This window comes from Mesocricetus auratus, unplaced genomic scaffold (assembly GCF_017639785.1).
Source record: "Mesocricetus auratus isolate SY011 unplaced genomic scaffold, BCM_Maur_2.0 Super-Scaffold_100042, whole genome shotgun sequence".
NCBI classification, from domain to species: domain Eukaryota; kingdom Metazoa; phylum Chordata; class Mammalia; order Rodentia; family Cricetidae; genus Mesocricetus; species Mesocricetus auratus.
The window spans coordinates 6,777,630-6,796,172 of NW_024429219.1; the positions used below are offsets into that span (position 1 = coordinate 6,777,630).

The 18,543-nt window shown below is 51.6% G+C and overlaps 1 protein-coding gene across 3 annotated transcripts in view; it reads right to left on the minus strand.

Annotated features, from left to right (window-relative positions):
- Ctnnbip1 (catenin beta interacting protein 1) overlaps positions 1-18,543 on the minus strand; it is a 51,376-nt gene that overhangs the window by 20,774 nt on the left and 12,059 nt on the right. For 2 of the 3 annotated variants that reach the window (XM_040734994.1, XM_040734995.1), the window contains exon 2: positions 347-467. In XM_040734994.1, coding sequence (XP_040590928.1) covers positions 347-442 — 96 coding nt within the window. In that variant the 5' untranslated portion in view covers positions 443-467. Of the gene's footprint in view, positions 1-346; positions 468-6,096; positions 6,182-6,329; positions 6,478-18,543 lie in introns of those variants that run through there. The other variant, XM_040734993.1, reaches the window with a different exon arrangement.

Genomic DNA, 18,543 nt, shown 5'->3' on the forward strand with positions numbered 1-18,543 from the left:
CAATCAGCCGCTCCAAACCCCTCCACTTCTCAAGAGACGTCCCTGAGCTTGCCCGCCACAGCCCTCGTCAGTGGCCACCTGCCCAGCTGTGCCTCACTTGCTCCCAGGACAGAAGCCTTGCTGCGGTCAGTGAGGGTCAGGAAGGAGGGTTAAAGTCCCCGTAGTCCCTGGCTCAAAATCAGCCATGGGGTGGAGAGACTATCTCAGCAATGCCCTCCAAGTGCTGGTCTCTGTGCTTGGAGAGCCTGGACTGGCCCCACAGCCCTCTCCCCAGTTCGTGGAGATTCAGGAGGTGGCTGCAGCTGCCCCATCCCTCCTGGCTGATTGACACCCTCCGGGCACTCACGTTTGACCCCATCTTCCTCAGCATGAGCAGCACGCGAACCTTCTGTTGGATATACATCTCCTCCGGGCTCTTACCGGGTGCTCCCTCGCGGTTCATCCCCCTGGCCCAGCTCTGGGGACTCCTGCAAGGAGAGGGGACGAGTTACAGAGAGAAAGCCAGGATGAGACACACGCTAATACTGACACCTGTAGGTGATGCACCCCTTTCCTAAGTAGTCCCTTCCCAGTAGGGACCTCGTTTCTGACACACAGAAGTCACAGAAGACATGACGGGTCCTCAGTAGCTCCTGACCTGAGGCCCTGACAGCATGGCTGAAGTTTCTGCTCCACAGCACAGGCTGCAGGGGACAGCCAAGCTTTCCGTTAGGAGCCACTGGAGAGGTGAGGCGTGAAGCCTCGAGAGTTCTAGGTTTCAAACACAGGCAACAGGCATAAGAAGTAAAAGGAAAGGATCATTGGCGCAGGAAACTGTGAGATTGGTGACAGCACCCAAGGCAGTGACAGCCGAGGCACCAAGGAGTCCCTCTAAGGGGTGGCTGGTCCAGGGCTACAGAGCCCAGGCACTGTAGGGCTGCCACTGCCCCTCACAAACCCACCCCACCTGTTAGAGGGTAGCTCCTGAAGGCCAGCGGCTGTGTCCAGGTGTCTCTGGCCTGAGCTACAGCCAGCCCCAGAAAGAGAAGCCTGGAGCCTCCTCCTGCATGAGGAGCTGGGGGAGAGAGGCAGGATCTAGGGGTTTGGGTTACACACTTGAACTCCTGGACAAGTCAGAAATAACGCAGCAGCTGGTGGGGTGGAGCCTCAACAGCCCTGCACTCGGGGAATGAGGGAACCCGGCCGGCAGGCTAAGGACACTTCTACACCACCTACTCCCAGTGGCCCATGAGTCCCAGACAGGGAAATGCTGGACAAGGCATTACTCCATGCCAAGGGCGTACCCAGGAATATGCTAGAGCCTGGGCAACGAACGGCTCCTGAGTATCTACTCGTCAGCTGCTCAAAAGCCTAATGAGGCCCTCGCCCTGAAAGCCCACACAACAGGTTAAAAACCTGGCCAGCTGGGGCGGGCTGACATCATGTCTGCATATTTGACACAGCACAGGACTCCTTCTAGAGTTTTCGTACCCACCCTCGGAACCCTAGAGCCCAGACTCCTTTCTCCTGTGTTCTGCTCCATTCCAACTCCACCTGGGCTCAGAAAAGGGCCAGAGTAACCACTAGGGGCTGGGGGAAGGCACAGTGGCCATGAGCATAGTCTAGGGCACACACTGCCCTGTGAATGGAAGGTCCTCACTTCCTGAAGAGCCAGCAGGAAAGCAAGGATCTGGGTATCTCTCCTTCACCGACCTGTTCTATCTCTAGCTCGTGCACCAGCACTGCTGGTCTGGGGATGGACTGTACAGCTTCACAGTGACCCTGGACCTTACGTATGAATGTCATGGCCTACATCTCTTCTCTGGTGCTTCTTCTACCTGGACTACTATGGCCTTGGCCTCATAGCCCATTCATATCCTCCACTGTCCTTTCCCCTACAGAGTGGCTAGTAGCTTGACATAGGTCAGGAGAGATCCACCGCCCAAGTCCTACCTGAAAATACATTTCCTAGCCTGGCCAGTTGCCTGGGAGGCCAAGTGTGATCAGCCCTGTTCCCCTGCTGCCCAGCTCTCCCTGCTCTCCTGGTTGGTCTCTGCGCTGGGTATCCGTGCCCTGAGCCCAGATCTGGCTTCGTCTAGGCCTCGAGATACCTTTCCAGGGGTCAGTTCCATGCCGCCACCTCTTGTCACACAGCCCTGTCTCACTGTCCCACTTCTGAGTGCCTTATTGGAGCGGGGGCTTTTTGCCTCTTCCCCTTCCGGCTGCGTCTGCTCTGCTTGCCCCTGCCCTCCTACAGCCTGGTACCCAGCAGGCTCTTAGTAAGCACTGCCCACCTGGCTGAATGGAACAGAGGAGCAGCCTTTTAGTGTCTCAGATGCTCTCTCTCTATTCTACTCTTACCAATTCACAACTAATGGCATTGTATTAAGAGACTTAAGTACTAACCCACAGTACCACAACCAAATTTTACTTTTCCCAAGGACTCTCCCTCCCGAAACAGTGTGGCCCAAGCCACTGTGACCTCCAGCAAACATTGGAAGTATTCCTCGGAGCCTTCAAACTGGGAGTCAGAGCTCCCAGGAGCAAAGTCTTCCAAGTCTGTCCTGTGCACAAGGGCTAGCTGGTTTTCAGTTAGACCTACGAACAGTGCATGACATGCAAGGGACTACCACCAGGTGCCGCCATACACAAAAGTTTCCGGGTTATCTTGGCAACCCAAGGGATCCCTGCTGTCAGTCCCCTGGGAAGCTCTCACAAACCACACTCCAATCACAGTGGGTCCCAGGAACTCACTTTACAGAGCTGCTCCCACAGGACAGGGGTCTGGTTACTGCTGCCACAACAGTGCTTGCTGGAGGAATGTCACTGTGCAGTCATTTCACACAGGGCCTGCATTACAGAACTCTGTCCCTAGCTTTACCCTTCCACAGCCCTAGACTGCCATGTCCCATCCTCTTTGCTGCTGTAGCCCTGCTGGGGGGTCTTGGGGTTTTCAGTAGCAGGGCTCAACGGGGTCTCTGGGGCCAGGTCATTCTTACTTCAACATGCTTGCCTGTCTGTTTCCTAAATTTCCCAAGAGTCCTGACTTAGCATTTCTAAAAGTTCTTGTCATCTGGCACTCTGTTTACGCCTCTTTGTTTATTTAGGCGTGTGCTCGCGTGCTCACCACGGTGCGCATGTGAAGGGCAGAGAGAGCAACTGCCGGGAGTCGGCTCTCTCCCAGGGACTGAACTCTGGTTCAGAGGTTTGGCGGCAAGCACCTCTAACCGCTGGTGTTAAGCTCTGCTGCGCTGACCCTGCCTCGATGCCTGATGGGAAGGAACGCCCAGGGCTGGATCTGGGATACAAAGTGGAACACAGGTCCCTGCCCTTCACACTCCAGGCCAGATGCTCTAGGAAGCGTCCTAGCTGATGTAACTCCGTCCTAATTTGCAGCGAGGGCGTCAATGGGAAGAAAATTAATAATTGAAGAGAATACGTCATAATCACCTCAGACAAATGGCTGCTGGTGTGCCACAAGCATGTCACAGTGTACTCGGATTTGTTGCCTATCCAAGCCAACATGTCGTTAAATTTTCATCACAATTCTGTCAAGTGCTACAGTAATGTCACTGGAGGACTCCTATTCTCCCTGTAGGGATCAAGAACTGGTCTCCATTAAAATGTGCTTAAATTACATAAGCTCAAGCTGCAATTAATTTACATACTAATTATTCACCGCGCTCAGACCTAAGAATCAAGTAACAATGCATCTCAATGATGGCTCCAGCTATTCCTACACAGCCCATCCCCAAAACAGGGCAGCGCCTCCCTTCCTCCAGATGGACCAGAGAAGGGAAATGGAAGGAAACAACTGTCAATTATGCAAAGGAACGGGAAGGGAGGGGTCTGTGGTTTTGCATTATGTGGTGGCAAACCACATGGTGTGTATACAGTGGTGCCACGCCAGGAAATCCCATCTGACGGAATAAATACAAGTGCCGAGGGTCACAACTTAGAGCAGACACCGTGTGCCCATACAGTTGGTGGTTCTGAGCCTGCCCCTCCGCTACAGAAAGCATGGCTGGTCAGCCAGGGAGAGCGCCATGCAGTTCCCAATCACTATGCAAGACGCACACAGGGAGAGAACAGTGAGGAGGGCACTGAGGTGCGGGAGACAGCGAAGACAGTGATGTCGAGTTCCCACCCTGAATCAGCAGACCTCCACGGACCTGCTGACGGCACTTCAGGATTAGGAGGCTGTACAAGGGAAGCCGAGAGTGTGACACGCATCGGCTGGGAGGCTGGGAGGCTAGTGCTCCATGTGGGTCTCTATCAGTCCTGATACGGGGCCTGACAAGCTGGCCTCCCTTTGACCTGCTTGAGTGGCTCTGATACAAGTACAGCCCCTTGGCTCATTTTTATTTATAAACCTGAAGCTAATGCCATTTGCACACACACACACTCATACACACACACACACACACACATATATATTTTTAAAAATATCAGCTTATAACCATGGGGGTCTTGTATCTGCTTAGGAAACTATCAATTAACCCAAGCTGGGCCAGACCACAGGATGGCCCTTCAGGGTCACATGGGTCGCTCGCTGCCCTATGGGGTCCACTCTCTGCCTTCCACCTTGTCCATGGTAAAACTACAAGGAAAGCCAGGTGTGGAGGCTCGCCTGTCATCTCAGCACTTGGGAAGTAGACGCAAGAGGATGCCATAAACTTGGAATAACCAGGTTACACGTTAAGTCCCAGGCCAGCCACAGACAGCAGCATATTGTGTCAAAACCCAAAACAAACACCCACCGTGAGAGCTGGGCACGGAGACTCCTATCTGTGATCCCATCACTAGGGAGGCTGAGGCATGGAGGTTTCCCTCTAGCTTAGAGCTACTTTGAGCTATACAGTGAGTTTCAAGTCAGCCTGGGCTATAAAATGAAAACCTACCTGTGTTTTTGTTTTGTTTTGGTTTTTGTTTGTTTGTTTGGTTGGTTGGTTGGTTTTTGTTTGGTTTTTTGAGACAGGGTTTTTCTGTATTGCTTTGGAAGTTCCCCTGGAACTTGCTCTGTAGACCAGGCTGGCCTGGAACTCACAGGGATCCGCCTGCCTCTGCCTCCTGAGTGCTGGGATTAAAGGTGTGCACCACCAACGCCCAGCTATTTCTTGTTGTTTTGTTTTTTTGAGACAGGGCTCTTTCTACATAGTCCTGCCTAGCCTGGAACTCACTATATAGACCAGGCTGTCCTAGAACTCAAGAGAAAGCCACATGCCTCTGCTTCCCATGGGATTAAAGGCCTGTGCCACCATGCCTGGGTCAATTTTTTAAAGCTGAGGGATCAGGACCTCCAAGGTTACCCTCAGCTACATAGTGAGTTTAAGGCCAGTCTGGACTACAGCAAATCCTGTCTCCAAAACACAAACAGGCAACACAGACAGACAGAAAGAAAGAGAGACAGACAGACAGACAGACAGACACAGACACACACGGAATGAAAGCTGGGGTGTGGTTCAGTGGTAGCAAGCACCATGTGCAACACACCACCATAACAAACGTCTCTGCAACTTTTAAACGCACACACGTTTTCATAGGTTATATCAGATCAAAACAATGCTCTAGATCACAGACGTTATACAAAGTTTTTTTTTTTTTTTTTTTTTTTTTTTGGTTTTTACAAGACAGGGTCTCTCTGTATTGTTTTGGAGGCTGTCGGTCCAGCCCGGCCTCAAACTCACAGAGATCCGCCTGCCTCTGCCTCCCGAGTGCTGGGATTAAAGGCATGTACCACCAACTCACCCGGCTCAGAGAGAACCAACTTTAAATATGCACTGTCACTGCGTCCCCTACCCCCATATCATACACAGTAATAAAACAGTAAATGGATTAATCCAGAGTCTGCTCAAATCTTAGCCTGGAAAATCAGCATCACTGTGGCACGGTAGGGCAGCTCAGTGGTTACTATGTACAAGTCCCTTGGTTCAACTCCTAGTGGTACAAGGAAGAAAAACAAGAAAGAGCCCCCATATTGGAAGGATCAAGTGTCACATGAGACCAGAGGAGGGCAGTGAGATGGTGGATCTGGTGGATCCCAAGGCTACCCCATCCCTCCTCCACAGCAGCACGGTCCCATGGCCACACATCAGAGCCTTCCCCCCAGATCCTTACCTGCTTCTGGAAATTAACTTCGGGCAAACAGATGCTCAAGTCTAAGGGGAGGGTTGTGACTGGGAAGAAATAAGAAGGTGCCGCCCTGTGGAAACACAGAACACGGTCATGGGAGGAGCCACAAGGGTCCAGTGGCTGCTGCAGTAGAGCCTGGTGCACACACCCCCACGCGGAGGGAACAAAACGGCTGGCACAAAGCCTGTGGCCATGGCTCTGTCACAGGCCAGAAATACCTGTATGTCAGGCAAGCCCAGGGAGCCTGCTCCAACACCTCCAAGACAGGGTGCTGAGTGTGCACCAGGCCTGTCATTTCCGGCTGAGGTAGGTCTGTCTGTTCCACACAACACACGCCTCCTCTGGGCTCGCCACCCTATCTAGAGACAAGGGACCAGAATGACTCACTGTGACAGACGATGGGCGAGTCCTGGCATCTGCACGAGACGACCTCCCACCCACCAAACACCTCGGATAACAAGGTCAGGTCCCTCATCTCCGCCTCCGGTGTGCTCCGACTGTGCACATCTGTGTGTGGAGTTGACAGTCACAGCTGGCATAGATGCACGCCGCTTACACAGAAAGTACGACTGAGGCGTATGCACTGACTAGCCTGGCTGCCATCTAAGACCCAAGAACCAAAGAACAAGGCTTCTCTGGCCTTTCCCCAACAATCTCATCGGCTGGCTAACGTGCTAGCTAGACTGTGGAGGCGTGGCCTCCTGAGGGGACCAGTGGCACAGAGAGCCCACCAGCCTTGAGTGGCCTCCAAGGCCTCAACCCTGCTCAGCCCTGCCAAGCCTGAGGACGATGACTTCCCAGGCAGGTGCGGGAAGGACCAGAGCAGCCTGGGGAAATCTCCTCATCCCCTTTCTGTAGACAAAGCTGCGGAGAGGCTGAGGACGGCACACTTCCATGAGGGGATCGCCCCACACACTGTGCGCACACACCGAAACATGCCTGTGGAGGTCACGGGGAGATGCAGGGCGTCCCCCTCTAACCCTCAGCCTTGTTCCTTTGAGACAGAGTCTCACACTCAGCCTGAAGCGTACCATGGAGGCTGTAGCTGGCAATATCTTAGGGTTACAAGTACATGTGGCCATTTTTTTTTAAACATAGTGCGGGGAATTCGAACTCAGGTCCTCATGTCTCTATAGCAACTGCTTGTACCCAGCTCCCCAGCCCCACACAATGGAACTGCAAGGCTCAGAGTCTCTGAGTCTGCAGTGTGGGTCTCTCCATCTAGAGGACAGCTGGGATGGAAGTGCCAGCATTCTGTCTGATGCCCCCACCCTCCATCGGAGCAGCCCTATAGGAACAGGCCATTTATAGCAATTAATTGCTCTCTTCTTCCTCCAGATATCAAAGCACTGAAATACCAAGGAACCCTGGGGAACTTTCCACCCAAGTCCTCACATTCCTTCAAGAAGAGATGAAAGGGGAACCTCCTCCCGCTTCTGAGGGGCTTTCATTTCTTCAACTGCCATGACCACTAATTATCCCTCCTGTCCACAGGCAGAGGACCTTCCAAGGAGGAGACAGGAGCCTTGGCACTTTAAGTGAAGGCATCAGAAGGGCAGGGCTACCCAGGCCTTCCCAGCCAGCTAGCCTATTTGCCGTTTTAAAAGTCAGGCCACCGATCTCAGACTACAGAGAAGCTAAGGCTCATGGTGCCATGGTCCTGTGCAGCACCAGACACTTAGCGAGCTCCAGGAGCTGGCTGGCTTCTGTTTCCAACCAGCTGTCAGTGTCCAGCAGTGTCACCATTGCATGTGCTTCATTTCACAACGTGTCACAAGGGGCTTGAGCTGTGTGCTCACGGGTAGACACGGGATGGTGACTGGCTTCCTGCGCTGGGGCTGCAGGGTGACAAGGCCGTCATGCTAGGCTCACTGCCCTCCTGCCACTGCTTTGAGATTCTTTAGTTTTCTTTCTTCCTCTTCTTTTTTTAAACAATTATTTAAATTTATTTTATGTTGCACTGGTGTGAAGGTGTCAACTCCCCTGGAATTACAGACAGTTGTGAGCTGCCATGTGGGTGCTAGGAATTGAACCTAGGTCCTCTGGAAGAGCAGTCAGTGCTCTTAACTGCTGAACCATCTCTCCAGGCCCTGTAATAATTATTTTAAATAAAGAGTCCATCATTGGGCTTCATAAATTATGTGGCTTGTCCAGAATGAAAGGGGCCTCCCGACTGCCAAGGGCCCCACTGTCTTACACAGACCACTACCTAGATTCAAGAGGATTCAGCAGCAAGCTGTTCTAGGCTTGCATTGCTCAGTTCTAGGCTCACAGTGCTCTGTTCTAGGCTCAGGTTGGGAGACACAGAAGGGGGAGGCACTAAGACAGGGTCCTTTCTGCCAGAGCTAACCAAACAGCTGAGAAAATCACATTACACACAGACAACAGCACAAATAAGACACTGTGATGAGCCAGAGAGACAGGTTAAAACACAAACATTTCTAGAATGCCAACCAAACACTACAGACTGTGCCATGTACTGACTCCAGGAGCTCAGAGGCAGGAGGAGGAAAGATCCAGGGCCTTAACCCAAAGCAATGAGTAGCAGAGCAGAGCGGGGTGCGTGTGTGTGTGCGCGCGTGTGTGTGCGCGCGTGTGCGTGCGCGTGCGTGTGTGTGTGTGTGTGTGTGTGTGTGTGTGTGTGTGTAAAAGCATCTATCGTCTCTGCGGCAGGCACTGAACACAGGCAGACTGATTTGCGATGAGGGGAGACACCATTAAGTCATACTCAAGACAGTGCTCCTCAATAGTGTGACAAAGAACACGGAAGAAATACAAGGAACCCTGGGGACTTGCTTCTCAGAGCTTGACCTGTTGGATCTGCTGTGAGGAGAGACTCCCTGGGGGCCCCAGTGACAGCCCACAGGACAAGCTGGACAAGTAAGATTGAGAATCTATAGAGAAATGACACGAACACACTCTTCGAACATCTCCAGAGATGTCTGGAACCAGAGTGGACACAGCCAGGCCTGAGGCATCAGGACCTCCGGAACAGTACTAGGCAAGCATGGGGCTTTGGGGAGAAGCCTTGTGAGTCACGTGACAACACAGGAGGGCCTTCTGTAGCAGAACACACAGGACCACAGGAAAAACCTGAGGCTCAGGACGTCTGGACCCTTCCCTGACCCAAGTCCAGCTTCCAGAGCATGGAGCCCTGCTCTAGAGGTGACTGAGCTAAGAGGCCTAACGTGAAGCCCAAGCGTAGGTGAAGACTCCAGGACGGGATCCCTGGCAAGGAACTTGCAGGTCAGCGGGCCAGCTCTGCTGGATACCCCCACCCACTTCGCCTCAGGCAGGCCCCACTGCTCACAGCCAGCACTAAGAAGCCCCTCCCCGCCCCAGCTGCAGCAGACAGGGCTATGGGGCTGTACAGCATCTATCGGCCGCTGCTAGCCAGCACCAATCGCACACAGGAGAGTGCTACCCTTCTATCCTCTTCCTCAGATGTACACTCCCCTGCTTGTCATGGGTCTCTGGCTCTCAGCACCCCCAAACCCAGCACTTGCTCAGCACTGGTGCTGCCAGCCATCTGCCTGTCCCCTTATTTGTCCTTGTACCTGTATGGCTCCGCTCTGGCCACCCCCACCCCTGTACTGTTTGCTGGAGACTTATCTGGAATTACTCTTAATCTTCGTTTTGCCTCTTGAAGGTGGGGCCAGCTGACAGTGTTTGGGGTTGACTCTCATGTCACAGGTGCATAGTCTAAAAGAAACAAGAGGGTCAGGCGTGGTGATGCAAGCCTGTAGCCCCAGAACTTGGGAGGCAGAGGACGGAATCTCAGGTCATGCTCAGTCATTTAGGGAGCTGAGACCAGATCAGCCTAGACTACTTGAGAACTTGTCTGAAAACCAAACAAGTATGCGGATGAACTAACTAAAGCAAGCAAGTTAGCAAGGGAAGAAGACAGCAGTCCATGCATGTAAAAGGGAAAAGGGAAGAAGATCAGAGCCCAGGCAGAAGCGAGCAGAAGAACGCAGATCACGGGAGGAGGGGACAGAGATCACGGGAGGAGGAGACAGACCACCTACAGGCGTCGTTCTCTGGAGCTAAGCCTGCACAGATCACACCTGCCAGCACACCTGTGAGCACACGCGCGCGCGCACACACGCACACACAAAGAGAAAGAGAGAGAGAGAGAGGCAGAGCTGATGGGGCTGTGCACTAGGATGAGTGAGTACCAGGGAGCACTTCCTAAGTGAACAAAGGCCATTGTCTCTGGGAATTATCCAGGCGAAGCCCTCAGCCTGAAATAGGAAGGCAGAGGTCAGCCTCCAAACCCCCTGGGTAGACGTAGCCTTGGGGCTGGAGACCAGAGGAAAAGGAAATGACTGCTTCAGAGCCTGCAGAATGGATACCCAGGCCCTGACTTCACCTCCACCACAGGTCTGGAACTAAGTGGGAGACAGGCTAGCTGCACAAAGCTTCTCTCCTGCATGCAACCTCCAGTCAAGGGTGTATGAAGAGACAAGATCCCTGGTTATCCAGCCAAGTTCCTTGTCATCAGTGCAGCCTGCTGCCACAGGAGCCCAGGTCCTCCTACAGGTGAAAAGGAACTGAGTCATAGTTCTGCCTCCCCCTCTAGCTATGTGACACATGGGGACGGCAAACAGAACAGTGCTGAGGCAAAGACACCCAAACATTGCCTAGCCAGCACCCGCCAGGCCAAACAGGCAGGGAAGGATCCTACAAAAGCAGGGACAAGAACACTCTGTGTCAGGCCAGTGTACGCCTTTGTGACTGACTGCTAGGCACCAGGGTAGGACACCGGAGCCTAAGTCCCTGAGACAGCACTTGGTCCTTGACAACAGTGTGTGTGTGTGGCCTTGGGAAAGGAGCTAATTTGTCCCATCAGGACGCGCACTTGCACACAGTGATGACAGAAACCAGTCGAAAGGACCATTGAGGGAAGGTCAGACAAGAAGCCAAAAGGAGAGGAGTGCTGGGTGAAAGACGTACAGAGGGAGGGAGGGGGGGGGGGAGGGAGGGGGTTAGGGGGTCAGTGTGGGGTGAGGGTCGAGCTGGAAGCAGTGCTGGGCAGGGGCATGGGGCATGGGGTGGATCACAGATCATGAAGGTCTCTGCGGGAAGCTATTTTTACCTTTAGGGACAGAGTCACCACTGTGTAACCCAGAGTCCACTGAGGGCCAGGTCAGACCTGGACCAGCAGGGTCTCCCCCAGGGCCACTTAGGCAGAGACAGCCGCAAGTCTTAGGTGAGCAGTAGTGACAGGGAAGCCCAGGGGCTACTGTGCTGACAGACCACAGGACCCACATTCTGTGGAGGGAGAGGGGGGTGCATGGTGGTGACTCTCACGGGGATACCCTCTCCCAGGGATGAGGGTGACAGCCCTGGGCTGTGACAGCAACTGAGATGCCATGATAAAGAAATGCCTGCCACAGAGCCAGCTGCCCAGGAGCACTCCCCGAGAGGAGTCACTGTTGCTAAGGACCACGTGGAAAAGGCACAGATACAGCGCCTGCAGGCCTGTCAGCCTCGGGAGGCCGAGGCAGAGGTTCGAAACTTCAAGGCCTGATGAGGCTACGAATTGAGTTCAAGGCCAGACTCAGTGAGACTTTGTTCTAAAATAAAAAGTTCTCTTTAAAGAGGCTGGAGGGAGGGGCTACCACAGCAGAACATGTCTACAGCGTCATACACTAAGTATATATTTAAATATATTTTAAAATAAAAATTAATAATAAAAAGAATGGGATAATTTCTAAATAAAAATAAGAAAAATAAAATATAAAATAAAAATTAATCTAAGAAGAAAATTTAAATTTTATATATATATATAGTGGGAGGGAACTGACTTCTACGGGCTGTTCTGACTTCCACACACAGTACACAAATAAATGAACACAAGGCTTTAAAGCCTCCATGCTTAAAATCCCCCAGGTCCTTTCTTCCCATCCCCTCCAAATTCAACCACCAGACCCCAGCTGGTTCAAAGGAATAAGAAGGGTTAAGAGCTGGAAGTGACGCTCTCCTGCCACCTGTGTCCCAACCAGGGGGATGTTTCACAGGGTCTCTGGACATGGCCCTGAACAGGCTGCCCTGTGTGCTGTAGGGTGACCGCCACCACCCTGTTCCCTACCTACCAGAGGCCCCCTCCTCTGCAGGTCAGCTGGGAAGCAAAACCATGGCCACTTGAGAGCCTTAGTTAAACAGGGTGGGGGCAGAGCAGGAGGTCTGGCTTGCCGCTGCCAAGCACTTACTTCCCTGGCTCTGCAAATAAGCCGCTCGGCCTCCATCACCAAGCCTGTAACGTCGTGCATGTGACTACCCAGCTTTTCCAGCCTGAACCAGGATTTGAACCCAGGTCATGTCGGTTCCTCAGCCGCCCTCCAGTAAATCAGTAAAAATGTGCTCTGGGGGCTGGCGAGATGGATCAGAGGTTTAAGAACACTGACTGGTCTTCCAGGGGTCCTGAGTTCAATTCCCAGAAACCACATGGTGGCTCACAACCATCTACAATTCAATCCGGTGTCCTCTTCTGACATACAGGCAGAACACTGTATATGTAATAAATAAATAAAACTTTTAAAAAATGTGCTCTGGGTCAGGGAGAGGGAGGTAGGCCTGAGGCATTGCTTCTGCTGGAATCCCACACAGGGCAGCACCTCAGGCCCTCCAGGGGTACCACACGGGGTACCACAAAAACCTTCGCCTCCTCATTCTCAGTGATTAACCTGCAACAACCCGGCTCCTGGTGACGGCTCAGGCCAGTGGTGTCAATCACGGGGCGCAGTGCCATTCCTGGGGGATGAGCTTGGGATCAGGAATTTGTCCCAAGGATGCCAACCCAAATTCAAGCCTGCGCCCAGTTCCTGCTGTGTGAAGCCAGCCGTGCTGCAGAACAATGCTAATTACGTTTGCCGCTGTGGTATTCTCCAAGTGCCAGGCATGGAATCAGCCAGGTTCTGTGCATTGTCTTATTTAAATTTAGTCTTCACAAGCCTGCAAGGTAGGAATTATTTCCATTTTATGGATGAGGCAACTGAGGATCAGAAAAGCTAAGCAATCCGCCCAAGGCCATGAGCCTGGATTTGAGTCCCTGCTTAGAGCTGTGTCCTAAAGCAGAGGGCGGAGCTACAGAGGACATTATTGAGCAACGGGGATCATGCAATACATAAGAATACTCTGTCGTGCCATCAGTGTGAATGTAACGATTGCGTTGAGGTTGCATCGGGAAATACCCTGTGGTGCTGTTTTGGAGATTTAGTTCTTTACTTCCAAGTGTATGAGTGTTTTCCCTGAATCTATGGCTGTGGGCCGCGAGCGTGCAGTACTCTCAGAGGCCAGGACCCCAGACTGGAGTTGTGAGCCACCACGCAGGTGCTGGGAACCACACCTGGATCCTCTGGAAGAGCAGCGGTGCTCTTAAGTGAACCTCTGGGTCTCTCCAGATTCCATTACCCTGGTTTCTAAGAAGCACAAGCCCCACAGTTGCGATTAACTCTAGATTGTTTCTGGGCTGAGGAGAAGACGGCTCCAAGTTAAGAGGACCTGCTGCCCAAGGAGGAGGACCTGAGGAGGGATCCAAGAGCGCCCGGCTAATAACAACAAACAAACAAACAAAAGAGCAATGTGTCTACAGCCCAGCAATTGTGGGTGGGGACAGACAGACCCAGGAGCTCGATGACTAGCCAGCCTCACATAATGGTGAGCTCCAGGTTTGACGAGAGACCCTGCCTCAGGAGAACAGAATGGGGAGCAGCGGAGTGCAACACGCGATGGCCTCTGTGAACATGAACACAGGCACACACGTGCATAAAAGCACACGTGTGCATGCACACACAGGCACAGTCATGGCCCTGTGTCCACAGAAAACACGAAGGAGCACACAGCAAAAACTGGTGAACTGGGCTGCGAGCAGCGAGAGAAGCACCTGCCACACTGAGCCCTAGGACCCGCAGCGGAAGAAAAGACTACTGTGACGCTGTCTCTGACCTTCACACGTGTGCTTTCACACACACAGGTAATAACATAATTTTTTTACAAAGGAAAATTGGTGACTCTAGTAAAGGGTATATATTATAAATTTTTATCGCTTTGAAAACATAATTAGAAGCTAGGAAACAATTTTAAAAATCCACATAGGGGGCTGGAGAGACGGCTCAGAGGTTAAGGGCACTGACTGCTCTTCCAGAGTTCCTGAGTTCAATTCCCAGCAACCACATGGTGGCTCACAACCATCTGTAATGAGACCTGGTGCCCTCTTCTGGCCTGTGGACATACATGCAGAACACTGTATATATAACAAATAAGTAAAACCTTTAAAAAAATTTTTAAAAATCCACATAGAAGTCATGACTATTTCAGGGAAGGGGGAGGCCCGTGCAGGGGGACCAGTGCCTCTGGCCACAGGTCTCTGGTACAGGAGTGACTCTAGCTGCATTTCTACCCTTCCTGCCCAAGCCGCTGCCCGTCCTGGTCACAGCAGCGCCACGTGCACAGCGCCGCGTGACCGCCCTTCAGCGAAGCTTCTGACAGTACCCTAGCCCCCTAACCCCCGTCACAAGAGGAGGGGGTTGCAGGAAGTCCCTGAGAGCCCTGGAAGATGTGTAGCCACCCTGGCTCAGAGAAGGTCCCGAAGGCCACCATCATGCAAAGCACACGGGCTCCAGGACCCACCTGGAGACAGAGTTCCCAGGGCCAACAGAATACAAAAGAAGCAAAAAGGGCCCCTTTCGTTCCGCCCGTAGCAGGGGCAGGGGACAGATCCAAGTTCACAACTGTGTCCCTTCTACAGCTGTGGCTCTCACCGGAGGCAATTTCTCCTCCCAGGACATTTGGCACTGTCCACAGACATTTTTTTTCTTGCCCCAGAACACGGATTTATACATTCTAAGCAAATGCTCTACCTCTGCACTACATTCTCCAATGCCTACAAGACTTTCATTTATTTATTTGTTTATTTAGAGATAGGATTTCACTGTGTAGCCCTGGCTGGTCTGGAACTCTCTCTGTAGACCAGGCTGGGCTTGAACTCACAGAGATCCACCTGCCTCTGCCTCCCGAGTGCTGGGATTAAAGGCGTGCGCCATCACCGCCCAGCTAGATTTTTAATTTAATTTTAATTGTGGGTGCTATATATGGGTATGTGCATATGAGTGCAATGTCCAAGGAAGGAGTTTCTGGTGGTTGTGAGTCACATAATATGGGTGCTGGGGACTGAACTCAGGTCTTTGGAAAAATCAGGACACACCCTTAAACACTGAGCCATCTTTCCAGCCCCAACATTAAAAAAAAAAAAGAAGAAGAAGCCGGGCGGTGGTGGTACACGCCTTTAATCCCAGCACTCGGGAGGCAAGAGGCAGGTGGGTCTCTGTGAGTTCGAGGCCAGGCTGGACTGACAACCTCCAAAACAATACAGAGAAACCTTGTCTCGTAAAAAACAAAACAAAACAAAAAAAAAAGATTTCTTTTTATTGATGTGCCTGTACACAATTTTTATTGTGTATCTGTGTGTGGGTATAAGCACATGCACGCAGTGCCCGTGGAGGCCAGAAGAGGGCACCAGATCCCCCTGGAGCTGGAGTTCGAGGTGGTTGTGAGCTGCCTGAATCATGAATTGAGGTTCCCTACAACACCAAGCATTCTTAAGTGCTGAGCCAGCCCATGGGAGATTTCGTTTGTTTGTTTTCCAAGACAGGGTTTCTCTATGTAGCCATGGCTGTCCTGGAACTCACTCTGTAGACCAGGCTGGCCTCAAACTCAAAGAGATCCTCCTGCCTCTGCCTCCCAAGTGCTGGTTCGATAGGTGTGACATCACGTCCAGCTCTATATATGGTTTTTAGAGACAGGGTCTCACTCTATAAACCAGGTTGGGCTCAAATTCACAGAGCTCCACCTGCCTCTTCCTCTCAAGTGCTAGAATGTGACACCATGCTGGGCAAACAAATAAATAAATCAGAAAAACAGAGTATACTGGAGGGCCTGGGCTGTAGCTCAGTTCAGAGTGCTTACCTAGCTACATGAGCCGGGCGTTGGTGGCGCATGACTTTAATCCCAGCACTCGGTAGGCAGAGGCAGGTGGATCTCTGTGAGTTTGAGACTAGCCTGGTCTACAAGAGCTAGTTCCAGGACAGGCTCCAAAGCCTCAGAGAAACCCTATCTCGAAAAACCAAAACCAAAAAAAAAAAAAAAAAAAAGGAGGTTGGGAGATGTACATAGGAAGTATGAAAACTTGGTATCATTTTACAAAAGGGAGTTGAACATCTGCAGATTTTAGATGGCTCTAAGGATGCTAGGCACAGCTGTGCTCATCAGCGCCAGGAATCAAGGCCAAGGAAAACTGATGGCCACATCACTGCTGTCAATCACACCCTGCCCCACATACCTCTGGGCCTTTGCACCTGATATTTCTTCAGTTGGAAACATTCCTCCTTCCCGCCCCCATCCATGACACCCAGCCCTATGCCATAGTATGTGTCTACACATCTGTCCGCACCTCTGTCAGGTCACTGCGCTCCAAGTGTGGGTGAGGACAAGCACAGGGCGGCTTAAGGCTGTTCCAGGGTCCTGCATAGCCCTGCTCTCAGAAATGCATGCTAACAGATTCACACCTCCCATTAGATATAATCCACATATAACTCACAACAGCAAACCTTTACATGTATATCTGTGTTGCGTGTGCATGTACAGTGCCAGATGAGACCAGAAGAGGACATCAGATTCCATAGTAGAACTGCAGTCACAAACATTTGTGAGTTGCCACATAGACGCTAGAAGTTGACTGGGGTCGTCTGCAGCAGCCAGTGGTCGCTATATCTCTCCAACCCATCCTCTCTCTCTCTCTCTCTCTCTCTCTCTCTCTCTCTCTCTCTCTCTCTCTCTCTCTCTCTCTCTCTCTCTCTCTCTCTCTCAACAGGATTTGCCTGTGTAGCTTTGGAGGCTGTCCTGGAACTAGTTTTTGTAGACCAGGCTGGTCTCGAACTCACAGAGATCTGCCTGCCTCTGCCTCCCAGGTACTGGGATTAAAGGTGTACATTACCAACACCAGGCTTGTTTTGTTTTTTAAGAAGTTCTACCTGGCCTGGAACTCTCTATGTAAGCTCAGAGATTCAACTGCAGTTTCCTCACAGTTTTTGGATGTTTTAGAGACATGACCTCATATAGCCCAGGTTAGCCTTGGACTGCCTACACAGCTGACAGCTGAGACTGTTAACACCCAGTATCAATGGTAGGAGGCTAGTGTAGAATACCTCCTGTAACTGTGAAATGTGTCATGTATGGACACAACATACGCACATGGAGTTCAGGGGTGACTTCATAGAACTGGTTTTCTCCTTCTACTTTTATGTGGGTTCCAGGGACTGCTCTAGCTCACAGGCTTATGCCTACTGAGCCGTATCACCGGACCCTATGTTTTTCAATTAAGCAGGATCTTACTTGGTAGCCCACCCTGGTCTCAAACTCACAATCCTTTCAAGTGATGGGATGATACATGCCAGCTACCATGCAGAATCAAATTTACTTATTTATTTACTTTGGTTTTTCAAAACAGAGTTTCTCTGTGTAAACAGCCCTGCCTATCCTGGAACTCACTCTGTAGACCAGGCTGGCCTCTAACTCACAGAGATCCGACTGCCTCTGCCTCCCAAGTGCTAGGATTAAAGGTGTGTGCCACTACCGCCCAGCTCAATTTTTTTTAATTCATTGTTTTTATTTATTTGGAGGTCAGGGTCTTGCTATGTCACCCAGGCTGGCCTTGAACCCAAACTCAAATGATTATCCTGCCTTAGCCTTCTGAACAGCAGGAACTACAAACACAGGACATCACAATGGCACCTTCTTCTACTGACACTTTAGATAATCCTCAAACATCAAGAGCTGATGGGAGACTGTGTGTGTGTGTTCCTATATATGTATATATACATATATACATATACATATATATATTCCTATAATAGAATATTAAGCATTAGCTTAGTTCTGATTTAATTCATTAACTTTTGTGACTCTGGCCCAACTAGCTGAAAATGTCCCCTTGAGCATGGTGTCTTTTCCAGTGCTTCAGAGAGTGTATGGCAGCGTCCACAGCAAGGCAGTGGGGCCCTGGTGGCCTGCAGAGGACAAGGCACATGGGAGGAGCATGCGGCTTCCTCTGCTGCTCCCAACACTCCAACTGCCAACCTGTGTTCTCGGACTCCAGCGTTCTGACCAAGACCCAGCGACATTTCATGTCCCCCCAGCAACACACAGAGACAAGGGAAGAAAGTACACTTCTTTCTTCCCCTCCCGAGAGAACAGCTGGCACACGGGAACCCGGCCAAGTCGTGGTCTGCGACCTTCAGTCAGGAACCAGCTCGCCTACAGGATCCGGCTTCGGATGGTCATCTAATCTAACCTGCCCCAGGACCATCAGCCTCTGTCAGTTCCCAGAGGGGCCCTGGTCTGTTTATAAGCTAGTCCCTCAGCTCCTGAGAG